The sequence below is a fragment of the Xenopus tropicalis genome, chromosome 9, assembly GCF_000004195.4.
Source record: "Xenopus tropicalis strain Nigerian chromosome 9, UCB_Xtro_10.0, whole genome shotgun sequence".
In the NCBI taxonomy this organism is placed as follows: Eukaryota; Metazoa; Chordata; class Amphibia; order Anura; family Pipidae; genus Xenopus; species Xenopus tropicalis.
This window is the reverse complement of record NC_030685.2, coordinates 83768351-83784047: the sequence shown is the minus strand read 5'-3', so window position 1 is coordinate 83784047 and position 15697 is coordinate 83768351. Positions and strand designations below refer to the sequence as shown.

Here is a 15697-nt window from a genome sequence, read left to right as displayed (position 1 = left end):
CGGGGGCTAGCGCTTCCAGTAAGTGGATATATTCGGGCCCCGCTCTCATTCAGGGCCTATAAATACCAATGCAGGGATATTATAGGGATATTCTAGTTTTCCAGCCTAATGACTGGGCAGAGTAGTGCTAAGGCCTTACATATAAAGTGCAGTGAGTCATTCAGCCGGGGGCAACAGTGACAGGGGCAGGAGTGACAGGGGCAGCAGTGACAGGGGCAGGAGTGACAGGGGCAGGGGTGAGAGGGCTCAATATACCCGGCTATGATTCAGCATCATGTGTAGGCTGCCATGAGAAATCCCCCCAAGTTATTTGCCCCCACCATAACCACAAGTGCTTCCCAATTACAGAGGCATCTCCATTAGACTCCATTATAAGCAAACATTTTGGAAAAATCCCGGTACCAAGCATTCTGGATAACAGGTCCCATACCTGTATATGTTTATGGGAAAATCTCTTGGTCCCGAAGTTTAGGGGCCCAATGATGTTGCTGTGGGGCCCAATAAGCAGTCATTCCCCTGCTGGAAAGTTCATGTAGGAACCGCTCGTATCATTCAGTAAATAGATCCCGATACAAACAGCCGATGTGACTCTATAATAACCAGTCATTCCCCTGCTGGAAAGTTCATGTAGGAGGCGCTCATATCATTCAGTAAATAGATCCCGATACAAACAGCCGATGTGACTCTATAATAACCAGTCATTCCCCTGCTGGAAAGTTCATGTAGGAACCGCTCGTATCATTCAGTAAATAGATCCCAATACAAACAGCTGCTGCTACTCTATAATAAGCAGTTTATATAAATAGTTCCATTAATTAATTTGTTAATTAGTTAGTTCATAGGGGGGGGGGGTCAGGGGAATTTGCCCTAAGTTTAACCCCTACACTCCTGATATGGAAGGTATATAACTTTCTATGTAAGTTATAAATTGTGTAAATTGCATAAGTTCAGTGTTGGACTGGGGGTCCCCCCACCCCAGTCTGGAGCTGCTACACCTCCCTTTCCCCCACTGTGTACCACCACAATGGGAGTGGGGCCCCCACAGTTATCGTGGGGGGGAGCGGGTCTGGGTCAAACTGAAGAGCTGCTGAAGGAAAACTGAAATAATTAAAAAAACAAATAAATACAAATGATAAAAAATGAATTCCAACTGCAAAATGTCTCAGAAAATTACTCCCTTTATCATACTAAATGTTAACTTGCAATTGCCCTTGATGTTTTATTATTTGTCGTTTTATAATTATTTAGCAGCTCTCTAGTTTGAAATTTCGGCAGCTATCTGGTTGCTAGGTTCCAATTTAACCTAGCAACCAGGTAGTGGTTTGAACAAAAGACAGTAATATGAAAGGACAAGAATAGATAGATAAGTAATAAAAAAAAGGTAATAGTAATAATACAATTGTAGTTTTTTTGGCTGCCGGGGTCAGTGACCCCCAAGCTGGAAAGAGTCAGAAGAATGCACATATATCAAAAACTATAGAAAATGAAGACCAGTTGAAAAGTTGCTAAATGTCGGTTATTCTATCACATACTAAAAGTTAACCTGAAGGTGAGCCACCCCTTTGTATACATGAACCCCTCTTCGTGTAGCTGCTATAACCCCCCCTAACATAACTGCTTGTAGCTACAGGGAACACATTTTATTTTATTTATTTTAACAAGCCAAAGCTATTTCTGGCCTCACAGCCCAAATGTCCTGCCCTGTGGCTCCATATAGTAACGGTAGCGCCGGTGCCATCCCTATAGAAGAGCAGAAGGTTTGCTTGGGGGGCAGCGCCCACCCTTCCAAACACTTCACATTATTACTTTGTACTTATTAGTATAACGAATATAATGAACTAAGTGACTGAACTCCCGGTTCCCACTTTGACTGTTTGTACCCCTACGCTACTTTTCTTTTTGCTCCAAACTTTCTGCCTCCCACCCCCCCCCCTCCGGCTCTGAGACACAGCAGCTGTCGAGACAATTGCTTGGGATCTCAGACTGTGAGGGGCAAGGCAGGGCTGGGTGTCATTCAAATAGGTGGGCCCTAAAGAGGGAGGGGAGTGACGGCCATGTCACCGGACATATAAATAGCAGAGGCGAAGGCTCTCGGTCCTGTCATTTTCCCCACAAGCTTCTTGCCTCTTCATCCCAACTGAGCCAACACCCAGGCTCCCATCAGCCACCATGAGCCAGTCCTACTCAAGCAACCAGCGGGTTTCCTCCTACCGCCGCACTTTTGGTGGGGGATCCCCATCATTCAACACCAGGACCTCCTTTGGGTCTAAGGGAGCCTCCTCTAGCTCAGTGTCTTCCAGAGTATACCAAGTGTCTCGGTCTTCTGCAGCCCCGAGCCTCTCAAGCTTTAGGGCCACCAGGGTCGCCCCAGTAAGAAGCAGCTATGGAGCAGATGTTCTGGACTTCAGCCTTGCAGATGCCATGAACCAGGAGTTCCTTCAAACAAGAACCAATGAAAAGGTGGAGCTGCAAGAGCTGAACGACAGGTTCGTCAACTATATCGAGAAGGTCCGGTACCTGGAGCAGCAGAACCAGATTCTTGTGGCTGAAGTCAACAAGCTCAAGGGGAAAGAGCCAACCAGGGTGAATGAGCTGTACGAAGAAGAGATGAGGGAGCTGCGCCGCCAAGTGGACCTCGCCACCAATCAGAGGTCACGAGTGGAGGTGGAAAGGGACAACCTGGTAGACGACCTACAGAAGTTGAAGTTGAGGTAAAAAAACATGTAAAAGGCAAGAAAGGGAAGGGGGCAAGTGGAAACATAAGGAACTGCTTTGGGGGGTACAGTTGGGGGGTTATAGATAAAAGGTTAGTTGTGTGTGTTGAGGGCAGGGGGATCCCATGATCTTTTCATCTCTCCTAAATAATGTATTATTTTGCATTGTTGTCTCTACCTGGCACACGGGGATCCACTCCTTCTTATTCTCTGTGCTCAGAGTTTCTCCCAATATCTCATTTAAGAGAAAGAGAAAAAACCCTCATCTCCCCCCTCCCCATATCCCCTGTATTCTCCATATAAGGGTCGATTTAGTAGGAATGTGAGACACAGTTTTAATGTCAGTAACCCCCAGTGCACTGGGATCCTCTGTATGACTTTGTGCTGTAAATGCAGCAGGGGAGTCTGCATGGGACTCACTAATCATCCAGGGTGCACTGCTGTGCATGACTGTGAGCGCTGCCCACTCGAGTGAGGTCTGAGTGTAAGCTTGCAACACTCATATAAGAAACAGAGCTCTAAACAGCTCTTTGGAATTGTTAGAGTGGGGCAATAAGTGGGTCAAACACAGAACCCCAATGTTTTAATGTGGTCCTCAGTCTGTCCAACAATTCCATATTGATATAAAGCCCTTGGGCAAACTTGGGAGTCATAAAAATCCCCTGAAGGGCCACATCTAACCTGCATTCCTACTGTAAATAGAGCCTTGTTCCTTGTAAGTCTTAAAATGGGCCAAGAGTCCAACACTCTTATTGGGTCATTTATTGAAACGGGGCACAAATGCTATACAGGCTAATGGCCTAAAACTGCACTTAGGCTTTAGATAAAGGGCAAGTACAAGGGTCCCACTACAACTGGTGCCTTAATGAATGGAACCCTACTAAGGGGAGTGCGTTTGGAGGTGGGACACAGGCCGCCCCACCTACATGCCATTCACTGCCGGGCGCAAAGATTTGTGCGTGACAGCAGGAGGCGCAAATAAAGGGGCACGTAACCCAGTGGCATTAAATGCACCCTATATATAAGGTCCCATAGTAACCAATCAGCAAATAGCTATGAACAGTCAACTAAAACTAATGAAAGCAAAATTCTAAATGTGTGTTGCCCCATTATGGAGGCAGAATACATTAGTTGCTATGGGCTTCAACCTAAGGAAAAAATGTACCCCTTGTTTCTGAAGCAACCCCTCATCTGTTGGCACTGCCCTCATAGACTGTAGGGTTACTGTGTAGGACTCAGCTGAGTGTGTTTTAGCCCACCTTGACTGCTAAGTCCTCAATGAACTGCGGCCCACCCTCTGAGTACTGACCCATGTGACTTTCATCCCACCCCGGGCACACAGCCACCATGACCTGACTGTAGCCCACCCTGTGTGCGTTGCTCGGAGTTCCTGACAGGTGTCCAATCATCCCATACCCCCCTTTCCCCCATGACCTGTCCCTAAAATACTACAAAGCTTAACTAGGTGTGACTCTCATAGCCCCCTGGTTTGGGAACAATTCCCATTTGCCAATCAGCTGACACTCTATAGTCTGACAAAGTGTAGAACAAACTGCACCGTACAGTGTGACACAGAGCCCTCCATACACTGTTACAGAGCCCTCCATACACTGTTAGAGACCCCCTAGGCAGTGACAGAGCCCTGTACAGAGGGTACAGAGATCAGACAGCTGTCTCCCAAGTGTAACAATCGTTGCGGCTGCTGAAATGTCAGTAATGACAGCTGTGCGTTCCTGCTGGACTGCTCACTATTTATATCAGAGCCCAGAGCCTATTACTTTGCAGGACTTTACTATTCACTTTTACATCCCAAGGACACACAGTTTGGATGAGTGTGTAATAGGTATCATAATTAAGTGCAATTACAAGAGTAACATTACTCAGTGTTTAGGGGAAAGTAAAGGGATTGAGGGAAAAGTAAAGGGAATATAAAACAGACAGGGATTGGGTGAGTGTGAGAAGGGAGTGGGGTTATTGAGAAATATGGGGTAAATGTGAGAAGGAAAAGGGTTAATTAAGAATAAGACTAACTGGAATTGTAAAATGAATGGTGGAAGGGGTTAATGAGCAACAATACTGACTGGGTAGGAAGGGTATAATAGTAAATGAGATTGTCTGAAGTTGTGGAAGGCAAGGGGTTAATGAAGAAAAAGACTGACTTATTGTAAAAAGGGGTTAATGAGGAACATGACTGGCTGGGTTTGTGAATTGGAAAGGGTTAATGACACAAATTTGGCCTATAAAGAACAATAACCTTCTTTGAGAAGAAAGGGGTTAAAGAGAAATAAATTTGTCTGGGATAGTGAGATGGAAGGAGTTAATAAGGAATAGGACTGGGATAGTGAGATGGAAGGAGTTAATAAGGAATAGGACTGAGATAGTGGGTAGGTACCAAGGGAAGTAGTTAATGATGGGATGACAGGGATTCTGGGAATTTGAGAAGCAAAGGGGTTAATTATAATTAAGATTTGGACTAAGAGAATGCGAAGAGGAAAGGGGTTGGGAAAGAATGAGACTGACAGTGATTATGGTAGCGCATGTAAGGAATGGAGGGAAAGGGTTAATTGTGGGGAAGGCAAGGGGTTAATAAGTAATGAGGCTGAGTGTGACTCTGGGAAAGTCTCTGATCAGGCAGTTTCCGCTCATGCCTGGGAGTGCAGGATCAGCCCCAGACTGAAGTGACAGCTGAATGTAACAGGAGGGGCCCCTCCCAACCCGGCCTGTGGGCCCCCCAGCCAAGCAGTGACTGAGCACTTCCCCACTCACAGCAAGATATAAAGCAGGAGCCCCTGGAAAGTGAAAGCCCCTCCTGTCACTGCTCCCTATATGGGGATGAGCTCATATTCATTCCTACAGGGAGACAGTGCCATTGCCATAATAGGAGAGCGCCAGGTCTGCCTGGCATTTCCCTTCCTGCCCCCCCCCCCCCATTCTGCATTCATGGTGTATCCCTTAATATCAGTCCCTACAGTGATGTATCAGTTCCAACAGCTTAGCAGCCCTGGGGTAGGTACCTATTCCAGAGATGCAGTACTTACCTGCTGGGACTTTTGGGGTGCACGCCCTGTGGCATCACTGCTGACAGCTGCTCGGCTTCATGAAGTATCAGTTGCTCATAGTTGCCCCCGGGGACCCTGGTCAAAATATTAACCTGTTAATTATAGTCTGTAAAGTTTGCAATAAAAACCTTTTTTTAGGGTTCAATAAACACCATGGATTGGGCTCAGCAGGGGTAACGAGGCAAAGCAGACAGTAGGCATTGGCACACACTGGGTAAAGGGGCACAGAAATAGCAAGAAAAAAGCCAAAGTCCAACTACAGACAGATGGGCACACTGAGTACAGATAGGAAAGGGTAAATACCACTATCAGATCAACATAACAAATAAGAAAAGCACTTACCATAGGCAGAGCGACCAGGCTGCCCAACAAACTGGCACTAAGCATTGGCATCGGCGGGTCTCTTGACATTTTATGCCAACCCTGTGATGCAAACTGCCCCAATACATGGCCGGACCCTCAGTTGTCTCATGGTCAAGGGGCAATGGTAGTCACTGGGCTGGTCTGGCTCTTTGGGGGGCACCAAGGCCACTCAGACTGTGTTTCTATGACTTATCTACAATATGGGCAGCATGTTGGCGCATTACAGTCCTGCTGTGCTGGGTACCTACATTTGATGCCAGCCTGGAAGGTATCTGCAATCAACACTGAGCAAATTTGCCCATGGGCAGTAACAGATAGCAACCAATTAGTGACTGGCTTTTTTTTTAACCAATTTGATTGGTTGCCATAGGTTACTGCCCATGGGCATATTTGCCCAGTCTTGATAATCAGCTGCTGATGAAATTGTCCATAACGCATGATAGGAACCTTAGATACAGTAGGACAGGCAGGGGCAGTTGCTTGTGGAACTTATATACGATATTTGGGTCACTCAGAGTGTAGGTAGGAAGTTTCTGAGCACAGGGTTGGACTTGGTCAATGTTGCTACCAGGTTTATGTGGGTAACCTCAATATGTAACATACATGTGACTTGTGCTATCCAATAAGGTTTCTGAGATCAGTTGATGGAAATGTTTCTGTTTCCCTTGGGTTCCTCAGGTTGCAGGAGGAGATCCAGTTGAAGGAAGATGCTGAGAACAATCTCGCTGCTTTCAGAGCGGTAAGTTCTTCCCCATGATCTCAGTCCCTATGACCAGTGACTTTATATACTGATCCCCATGTTCTTGGAGGATTTTCATTGTCATTTTGCCCCTTTTCCTCTCTCAGGACGTTGACGCCGCCACCCTGGCCCGCATTGACCTGGAGAGGCGCATTGAGTCTTTGCAGGAGGAAATCGCATTCCTGAAAAAGATTCACGAGGAGGTAAGTCAGGGGTTGGACAACCAATGGGCCATAATCTCTGAGGGTTAAACCATTTATCTAGCCCGGGGGGGGGGGAGTTTATTTTGGGAGTGGGTGTCCAGGTTCTGAGTGTAACACTTGTGTCCCTACAGGAAATCCGGGAACTGCAGGCACAGATGCAAGAGCAACAGCTGCAAGTGGAGATAGATGTTTCCAAACCCGACCTGACGGCAGCACTCAGAGATATCCGGGCTCAGTATGAGAACATCGCTGCCAAGAATGTCTCTGAGGCCGAGGAGTGGTACAAGTCCAAGGTAGGATGGCTCTCTGCCACCAACAAGAGTCTGTCTGCAGGCTTAGCCCAATCAATCCCCTCATTAAAATCCACCCATGAATGTGACTCCGCACCTTAATTACATTTACTTTCTCTTCCGCAGGTCAGTGACCTCAACCAGGCAGCTCAGAAGAACAACGATTCCCTGCGCCAGGCCAAGCAAGAGATGATGGAATACCGCCACCAAATTCAGTCCTACACCTGTGAGATTGATGCACTTAAGGGAACAGTAAGTGGTCATCTCATTTTCACTATGTTCCATAGGGCTACAGTACACAAAAGCCCCCCAAATTCCACTGTAAATGACTCCAGTTGGATTGGTGAGCTGCACGGTCTTCTCATTGTTTGGACCTCACCGCCATTTTGTTTTGCCACTTGCAGAACGACTCCTTGATGCGCCAGATGAGGGACCTCGAGGAAAGGTTTTCTGGGGAAGCCGCTGGGTACCAGGACTCCATTGGACGTTTGGAGGAAGAGATCCGTAATATGAAGGATGAAATGGCAAGGCATCTCCGCGAGTATCAGGATCTCCTGAACGTCAAGATGGCGCTGGATGTGGAAATTGCCACATACCGTAAACTGCTCGAGGGCGAGGAGAGCAGGTAAGAGAGGGCCACCCAAGGCCAGATTTAGATGAGATGGGTCACCTGGAAATCTAGGAACCTTCTAACAGCTGTTGGGTGGATACTTGCACCAAAATGAAACTATATTCGACGGATAATATTATTATTATTATTATAAAGGGATGGGGGACAACTAATATCCAAGGTTGCTGGAAAGATGTGGTAATTTTTTATGGTATGTTGACTTCTAATGATCCAGAGTGCAGCAAATAGGCTTTAAACTTGGCATTTGAAGGTTTGGAGGGATGGGAAGTCAGGATGGAGTCAGGTCATGTCAGGAATTTATTGTCCATCTTGAAAGAAAGAAAGAAATACTGTTATGTTTCTAAGATATATCTATGCTTCTCCCACAGGATCACTCTTCCCATCCAAACATACTCTGCACTCAGTTTCCGAGGTGAGTCCATGGATCCTGCTCATGCTTTAGAGATGCCAATAGACCCACCGATGTGAGTTGCAATAACCCATTCTCTTCTTCTCTTTGGCAGAAACCAGCCCAGAGCAGAGAGCTTCAGAAGTCCACACAAAGAAAACAGTCATGATCAAAACCATTGAGACCCGGGATGGTGAGGTAAGCCGGGACCTGAAGGTGCCCATCAATGGCAGACCCTACGCCCAAGGGTATAATGTTTTCATCTTGTCTATGGCTGACCTAGCGCCAACTTGATACAGCAATACCAACTTTATGCAATACTGTCTAAGAATTGTCATCCTAATAACTAAACTCATTCATGTTGGAAATGACTTGCTCACCAACAAGGGGGGAAGAGCAAATTTCTTCAGGGTAGCCACCAGGCCCAGACTGGCCATATGTGGATTCTGGCAAATGCCATTATAAGAATCCATAGACAGTCACTACTTAGTGGGCTGGTGGGGAGCACAGGTACTTTAAATGCCAGGGCCAATTTTGAATCCCACTCATATCTAGAGTTACCACTGGGCCAGTATTTCACCAGCCTATCTGGTAAAATACCAACCAGGGCCACTCCCCCCAGTCTGCTTCCAACCTACCCTCAGCCGCCTCCTACCCCCTCTCCCAGCTCCCTTTCTAGCCTGCCCTCAAACTATTCTCTCTCGAATGTGGCGCACTGACTTCCCGCCTCCATTAACGTCTTTGCTCCTCCCCTGACATCATAGACCTGCCCCTTGCCCTGGGCGGTAAGAAGAAGCCAGAAAGGTGGAAACCCTACTCATATCAGGGGGTGCCAAAGACCCACTGAGAGATGGTTTTTTTTAGCCAAATTGCCCCTTCAACTTTGAACCTATGAGTAGGAACAAGGTTAGACTTTCGGTATGTTGTTTTTGGAGAAGAATTTGACTTAACTGTGTTCAGCAGAAATATTATTTAATAACAAAGCCATGGACTGGCCTGTGCCACCTTAATAAAAAGCCCCCCCCCCCCCCCAAAGTAGTTTAACAGGCAAAGCCTGGCCTTGAGACTATGCTACATTGTCCCCTCTGAGTCTGTGCCGGACTCTTTATTTGGAACATTGGCCACGTTACTCATCCGCAGGCTCGGTTACATGTTCTCATGTGGCTTTTTATAGCGAGTGCTGAGCTCGGCAGCTTTCTCTAGCGGATTCCCAAACACACATTCATACACACGCAGGGCAAAATCATACATACACGCACCATTCACAGGGGGTGGGAGATAGGGGCAAGGCAGCTGCTGTGAAAATGTTTCTAAAAGTAAAGAGCAGCTGCTTCCTAGAGCCAGCGAGATGTGGACGGACTTGGGCAGTTTTAGAGCTCCCTCTGCAGGAAGAAGTTGCAACAGCAATTTATGTCCAATTAATAACTGTGCTTCTCATTGGCTAACAATGTATGTTATAGTTTTAAGGCAAAAGGAAGCCAATATTACTGGGGTACCACTTTGTAAGGAACCCTACGTTACTCCACTTGTTGACTTCATCCTCTTAGCAATGGGTAGATATATTTAACCCAATAGCTCCATCTTGCCGGATCAGCTGACTGGCTACATTATAAAGTCAAACATCTAGGATTATCTGTTTCTATGGTGTCAAGGGCATCCAGTTGGAACCCTAGTAGATCTGCCAAGATGGCGCCACTGCTGACTAAAGGAAGGCTACTTGGCCCAGAAGATTTTTTTTACACATGATCAGTGCTTGAGGTGAGGTTGGGATCTCTCACAAAGTGGCCATCCATTTAGCACCCATATTGGCACAGTGAAGTCTACTTCAGAAGGCTCACACTAGACATAGTGTACATATTAGTAGACAGTTGCCAGACATTAGTCTTTGCTTGGGCCCATTATAACCTCATCATCCAATAAAATTTAATTTGGCATCCAAGAGACTTCTATGGGGCAGGCTGCAAACTCAAAGCCACTGCCAGTTGGTGTATGTAGTCAATTACTTCCCGCGTAGCCCGACCAAGTCCATAATCCATACAGAATAATGAGATGAGGACACTCATCACTGGGTAAACTGGGTAAGTACTGGGGTAAATACAAACATGCCCTGATTTAATCCCAGTAGGAATTACCCTTGATGGTTATGCCACATGTGGGCTACTTGGTAGTGATCACTTTCCATTCATTTGAATAGGTAAATGCCGACAGCAAGCAACGAGTTGCTCTATAATTGTTGACCTAATGCTTTTTCTTGCCAGGTTGTAAGTGAGGCTTCCCAGCAGCACCAGGAGATCCTGTAAGCCGCCATCTTGTCTCCCTGGCCGTGGGCACGCAACAGGAAGAAAAGAACACCCACATGGCACAGCCTGAGTGCAACCCTGCTGGACAAATGGCATCTCATGTTGTACCTTCACCACATTACCTTCTGCACCTATCACTTGCCCCTTCTGTCTAAGGACCCCTTGTCCCCAAAGCTCATATAGGAGCCGCTCAGTATTATGAACTCTCCTGCTAAGAGACATCCGTGTTGGGGATGTCTCGGCAGAAATACAGGGAAACCGGAAATAAAGTCACAGTCACCCATACAAAGCCTTGCAGTCCCTATTCATTCTCTTAGATACACTCTAATGAAAGGCGCAATATAGTAATAATTTAGTAATAAACACACAATTACACAGTATCCTGCCCTGGTAATAGAGCAAATCCTTCATTATTATATGCCCAACCTCATCCATGGAATCCATGTTTCCTACAAGGTCCATTGATGATTGTTTCTAATTAACCAGCCCCTAACATATATATATATATATCATGGCTGTGCAACCTCTGTCCCAACGCTATTGGACTACAACTCTCAACTCTGACAGTAAAAGATACTGGACCTGATAGTAAAGTCTTTTTAGGGCTCAATATACCACAAGAGTAGAAGAAATTGCACATCGGTTGGGTCTTCGATGGGCCCTCTACACTTAACACAGGGTCTGCTTCCCCTACTCTTAAGGCCCTGACCACAAACAACATCATCCAATGGGCTGCCTTTACTTAGATCAGGGAAACGCTAAACAGAGGCTGATGGGAAGTGTAGTTCAGAAAGAGCTGAAGTAACACAGGTTGCAGATGCCGTAAAGAGAGACAAATGTCTACCAAGCCTGATAAAAATTCTACTCGCTGGCCATGCTAAATCCTAGGAAGCCCCCCACTAGCCCCACACAGGTCATTCCATTGGGAATTTGCTGCACGATTCTACCCAGAATGCACTTCACTGAGGGTTCACTGAAGCTTCTGGAAATCCAGGAAGATTAAAAAAAAATAAGTGGAAAAGCATGTCACAAATAAACGAGATAAGAAGGAAACGCTAACGAACGGGAAACATACGCGGGGGGGGGGGTCTGAGGGGAGAGGAAGGGTTCCGTTATGTATCTGCAGCTCTGGATCTTGCATAGAACTTTGTTTTGTCTTTTATTGGGTATTTCTGAAGGAAGGCAGATGTTATTATCACTAATAAGGGGGTAGGAACGAAGGAGAAAGCCACTGGTTCAATAACCTTGCGGCTACGGAATTCCCAGCACAATCCCATTAAATTCCTAGTGGGGGGGGGGGGATACAGCACAAGATCAGATTTTCTATTTTTAATATAGAAAATGAAGGTTTCTCCTGGAACCGACAAGCTGTCTATCAAACGATAGCTCTAGGGGCTTTTATTTTTGTTAATTCCACAAACGACTTATGTAGGACTCTATCCGCACACACAGAGTAAGGGAAGGATACGTAGAACATTTGTGATAAATTTTACCTTAATAAACCTGTTAAGATACAAATTGGCTTTGCTGCTTCTTTTTTATGGAAAAAAAAACTGCTGGAAAGAACAACAACAAATGGTTAAAGAAAAGTAAAAACTCAGTAAGCTTTATCAGAAAGGTCTATGTAAAAACAGCCATAAGCTGCACTGAGTCCTCTATCAAAAGAAACACAGGATTTATTGTCTCCTTTTTTGTAAACATGTTCTTTGGTATCAGGCTATTCATATGATGCACAGCATTGTGGGAATAGGAGTCTTGGCTGAAGGAGAACCTCCTATCAGTTGCACTAAGGTCTCTTGTATAAGCTGAATTGTACAATCTCTATACATGAACAAAGTTGTAGGAAATGTTTTTTTTGCATTTTAACAGGGTTGGACTGTGCCGGCAGGACACTGGGGAAAAACCAGACGGGCCCTGGCCCTTGCCGACCCACGCGACTGCAAACAGGGCTGTAGTAGGGGCCCCAGTATGCCCTGGACACCCCCAGTCCAACACTGGATTTTAAAAGTTGAGCTTAAAATATATGGCCAAACCCCTAGTATCTCTATATCCTGGTAACTTGGGTAATGTGTAACTCCACCCAAAAACTGCATAACAGGGATGGGCCTAGGGGTAGGCAAAAGAGGAGGGACAAAAATAAATACCACGCCCATTTTTATGACCACACCCCCAAATACCACTCCCATTTTACACAATTTTGCAGGTTATGTAAAGTTTTAACACATTTTAGGGGTTTGGGGGTCTTGTTTTATGTGTTATTACAGTGTTACTAACGAGATGCAAGTGTCAGTTCCCCCAAGAGACCTGTTTATGTTGTATCTCAGTGCAGGGGCTGACTGTTGATTATTCTGGGCTCTGCCAAAAGCTACTTGTTTAATTAAGTTGGAGAAACTTTGTATCTTTTTGGTGTTCAATGCAGGAGATCAAAGGGAAATGAGGGAATTTCCAATAAGAATCCGGGACTGCGGGCTGAACTGTTAAAATCGGGATTGTCCCACGAAAACTGGGACAGTTGGGAGCAGGGGGGTCCGGACCACGGGGTCCACTGTACCTTAGTGCTGTACCTTAGGTGCGGTGCAGTCAGGGCCAGAAGGGGGTGGAGGGACTGGTACACGCCGGACCCTCTCAAAGGATTTTTCTGCAGGGGGGCCCGATGTGAATAAGTTACACCACTGACCCCTACTGTTTCTAAAATGTGGCAACCCAAGTCTGCAAAGGACAGACAGATATTGAATAGAACTGATTATTCACAGACTGATTATTTTCAAGGAAACGTTTCTCCATTCTGCTGAAGATGACAGCGGGATGATGTCATAGGTCTGTCGGGTGATGACATCACGGCGTTACAATGGTTCCAGAACAAGGGGGGTCTCTGTGGTGTGTGAGTGGGGTGCCCAGAAGCTCCTTGCTGTAAATAAGCCGTGTATATCTGGGTGCTAATTCTATGGTTGTGCCAGGAGAGGGAGATGCGCCATCGGCCCATACAAACCACTCAGTACCAATGTTTCCATCAGAACCCGCCCGGGGCTCTTACCTTTAAACATTGATACAAACCTTCCCAGTAACAAATGATTTATTTGCCTCCGCAAACCCCCTCTGCCTGTCATTCTATCACTTATGTGACCTTTATTCCTACGCGGATCGGATGGCAGTGCCTGCAATAACATGGCCGCCCGTGCCAGGCTCCTTCTATCTGCACTCAGGAGAGAATCAAAAGATGCCCAGGAAAAATATAGGGGTTACAGAACAAGGGCACCCACGTTTATATGAGGTGTCCCCACCCCCCTTCTGAATGAGTCCACCCACACTCCCCCAATTCTGCCCATTTGCCCCTATTTCTTCCCTGCTCTTTGGTTGCTAGGACATGCCCAGCTAAAACCGATCTGCTCCTGATTGGCAAGGGCATCAACAGCCAGAGATGTGGGCAACCAACCCTGCTACTCTTCATTTGGTGTGGGCTAGTGGGGGCTATGAGTTGGGGGGGGCTCTGCAGGCCATGTATGATACACATGGTTTCCCTTGTCCTGGAATCTGCCCATTTTGAGGAATACTTGTATAGCAGGGCAGCAGACGGGGCTGTGCCTTTAGGCAATAATTAGCATTGTGTTATACAGTAGCCCCCTCAGGTGGCAATATCCCATAATAGCCCTTCCTGCTTGGCTGACTAGTCCCATAGCAGTGCATGGAAGCAATTAGATCTCCTTCTCTTAAGGGAAATAAACTTCTACAGTGTCACAGCTCCTCTACTGCAATATATTCCCCTAAGCTCTCGGCTATCAGTCCCGTAACCCCGGCTGGAGATCAGAAGGGCCTCCTAGTTTAGCCATCGCTACATGTTCAGCATATAATTTGCTAGCGTGTTAACCAGAAATAGCCCCAAACTGGATTTATAGTGACAGTTTTCTCCTAAACCATCTCAATTGCTTCAGGGGTCTCCAGTGACAAATAATAATCTCTGCTCCAGCTATGGTGCACTACAGAGCAAAGACAGATAGAGCTCCCTCCCATGATGAGGGCAAGGTACTACAAGTCAATAGAATGCATTTTTTTTTATAGCCTGACTATTACAATCATTGGGGGTCATTCACAAATGCACCAAGTGGGGGGGGGGGGGGGGGGGGGGGCCTCTCAATGGGGAACATATTTTGATGCAATTCATTAAGGTACTCGCATCAATATACACCCCCTTGCACATGTAAGCTGAATGGGGCCAGGGTAAATGGGTGGGGAATGGGTGGGCTAGGCAGGAAAATAGGCGGGGCAGAGGTGGGTCTGTGACTATAAAGGCTGATTGGCAGGGATGAAGGTGAGGGATTTAGAGAGTATTACAAACTTATTGGCTTGTATCAAGTCAAGCAATTAAAAAAAAACCCCAAACCCCCCAGAAATCTGTTCAACTTTACACAACCTATGTTGTAAAATGGGAATGGTATTTAGGAGGTGTGGTCACAAAAATGGGCGTGGTCAAAATGTTCAACACAGTACGCATGTGTTTCTTTTTGTCCCTCTGCATTTTTCAAATGTTGGGAAGTATGCCCCCCAGTGTGGGCAGCCTAGCACTACAGGGGGCTCTATTAGCCCACACCTCTGGTGGTGGAAGCAATTTTGGGGTGATAGATGCCCTTTAAATACCTTTTGGTTGAGATCAAGTGTAGTATCTGTTCTTGATATGGGCGGTCCCTGTACGGAAGAAAATCCCCTATGGATGGACAGAGAAACCCTTCTCTCTGGCCAATGAGCTGGACGCTAACAGAGCCTGAGCAATTTTTTCCGCCCCATGTAGGGTTGCCATGTAGGGTTGCCATGTAGGGTTGCCATGTAGGGTTGCAGGTGTGACGTTACTGGGTGGAGCAGAGACGTCACGGGGGCAGGCTGCGCGATTGTCTATTGGCCAATCACTGTGTCAATCTTCGAGAATCCAGCCCGGTTTTCCAAACTGGGAAAACCGGGCAGGCAGTTTTGACCTGGACAGCCCTACCGAAAACCAGGCTGTCCGGGTCAAAACCGGAC

General features: G+C 46.4%; 1 protein-coding gene across 1 annotated transcript; it reads left to right on the top strand.

Annotated features, from left to right (window-relative positions):
• The first annotated feature begins 2119 nt into the window (after nt 1-2119).
• Nucleotides 2120-12205, top strand: des.1 (desmin, gene 1). The gene is given in 9 exon segments (NM_203803.2): nt 2120-2711; nt 6815-6875; nt 6983-7078; nt 7210-7371; nt 7495-7620; nt 7773-7993; nt 8368-8411; nt 8503-8585; nt 10646-12205. Coding segments are annotated over 9 exon segments (1377 nt in total). The 5' UTR covers nt 2120-2169; the 3' UTR covers nt 10688-12205.
• Nucleotides 12206-15697: the final 3492 nt, after the last annotated feature.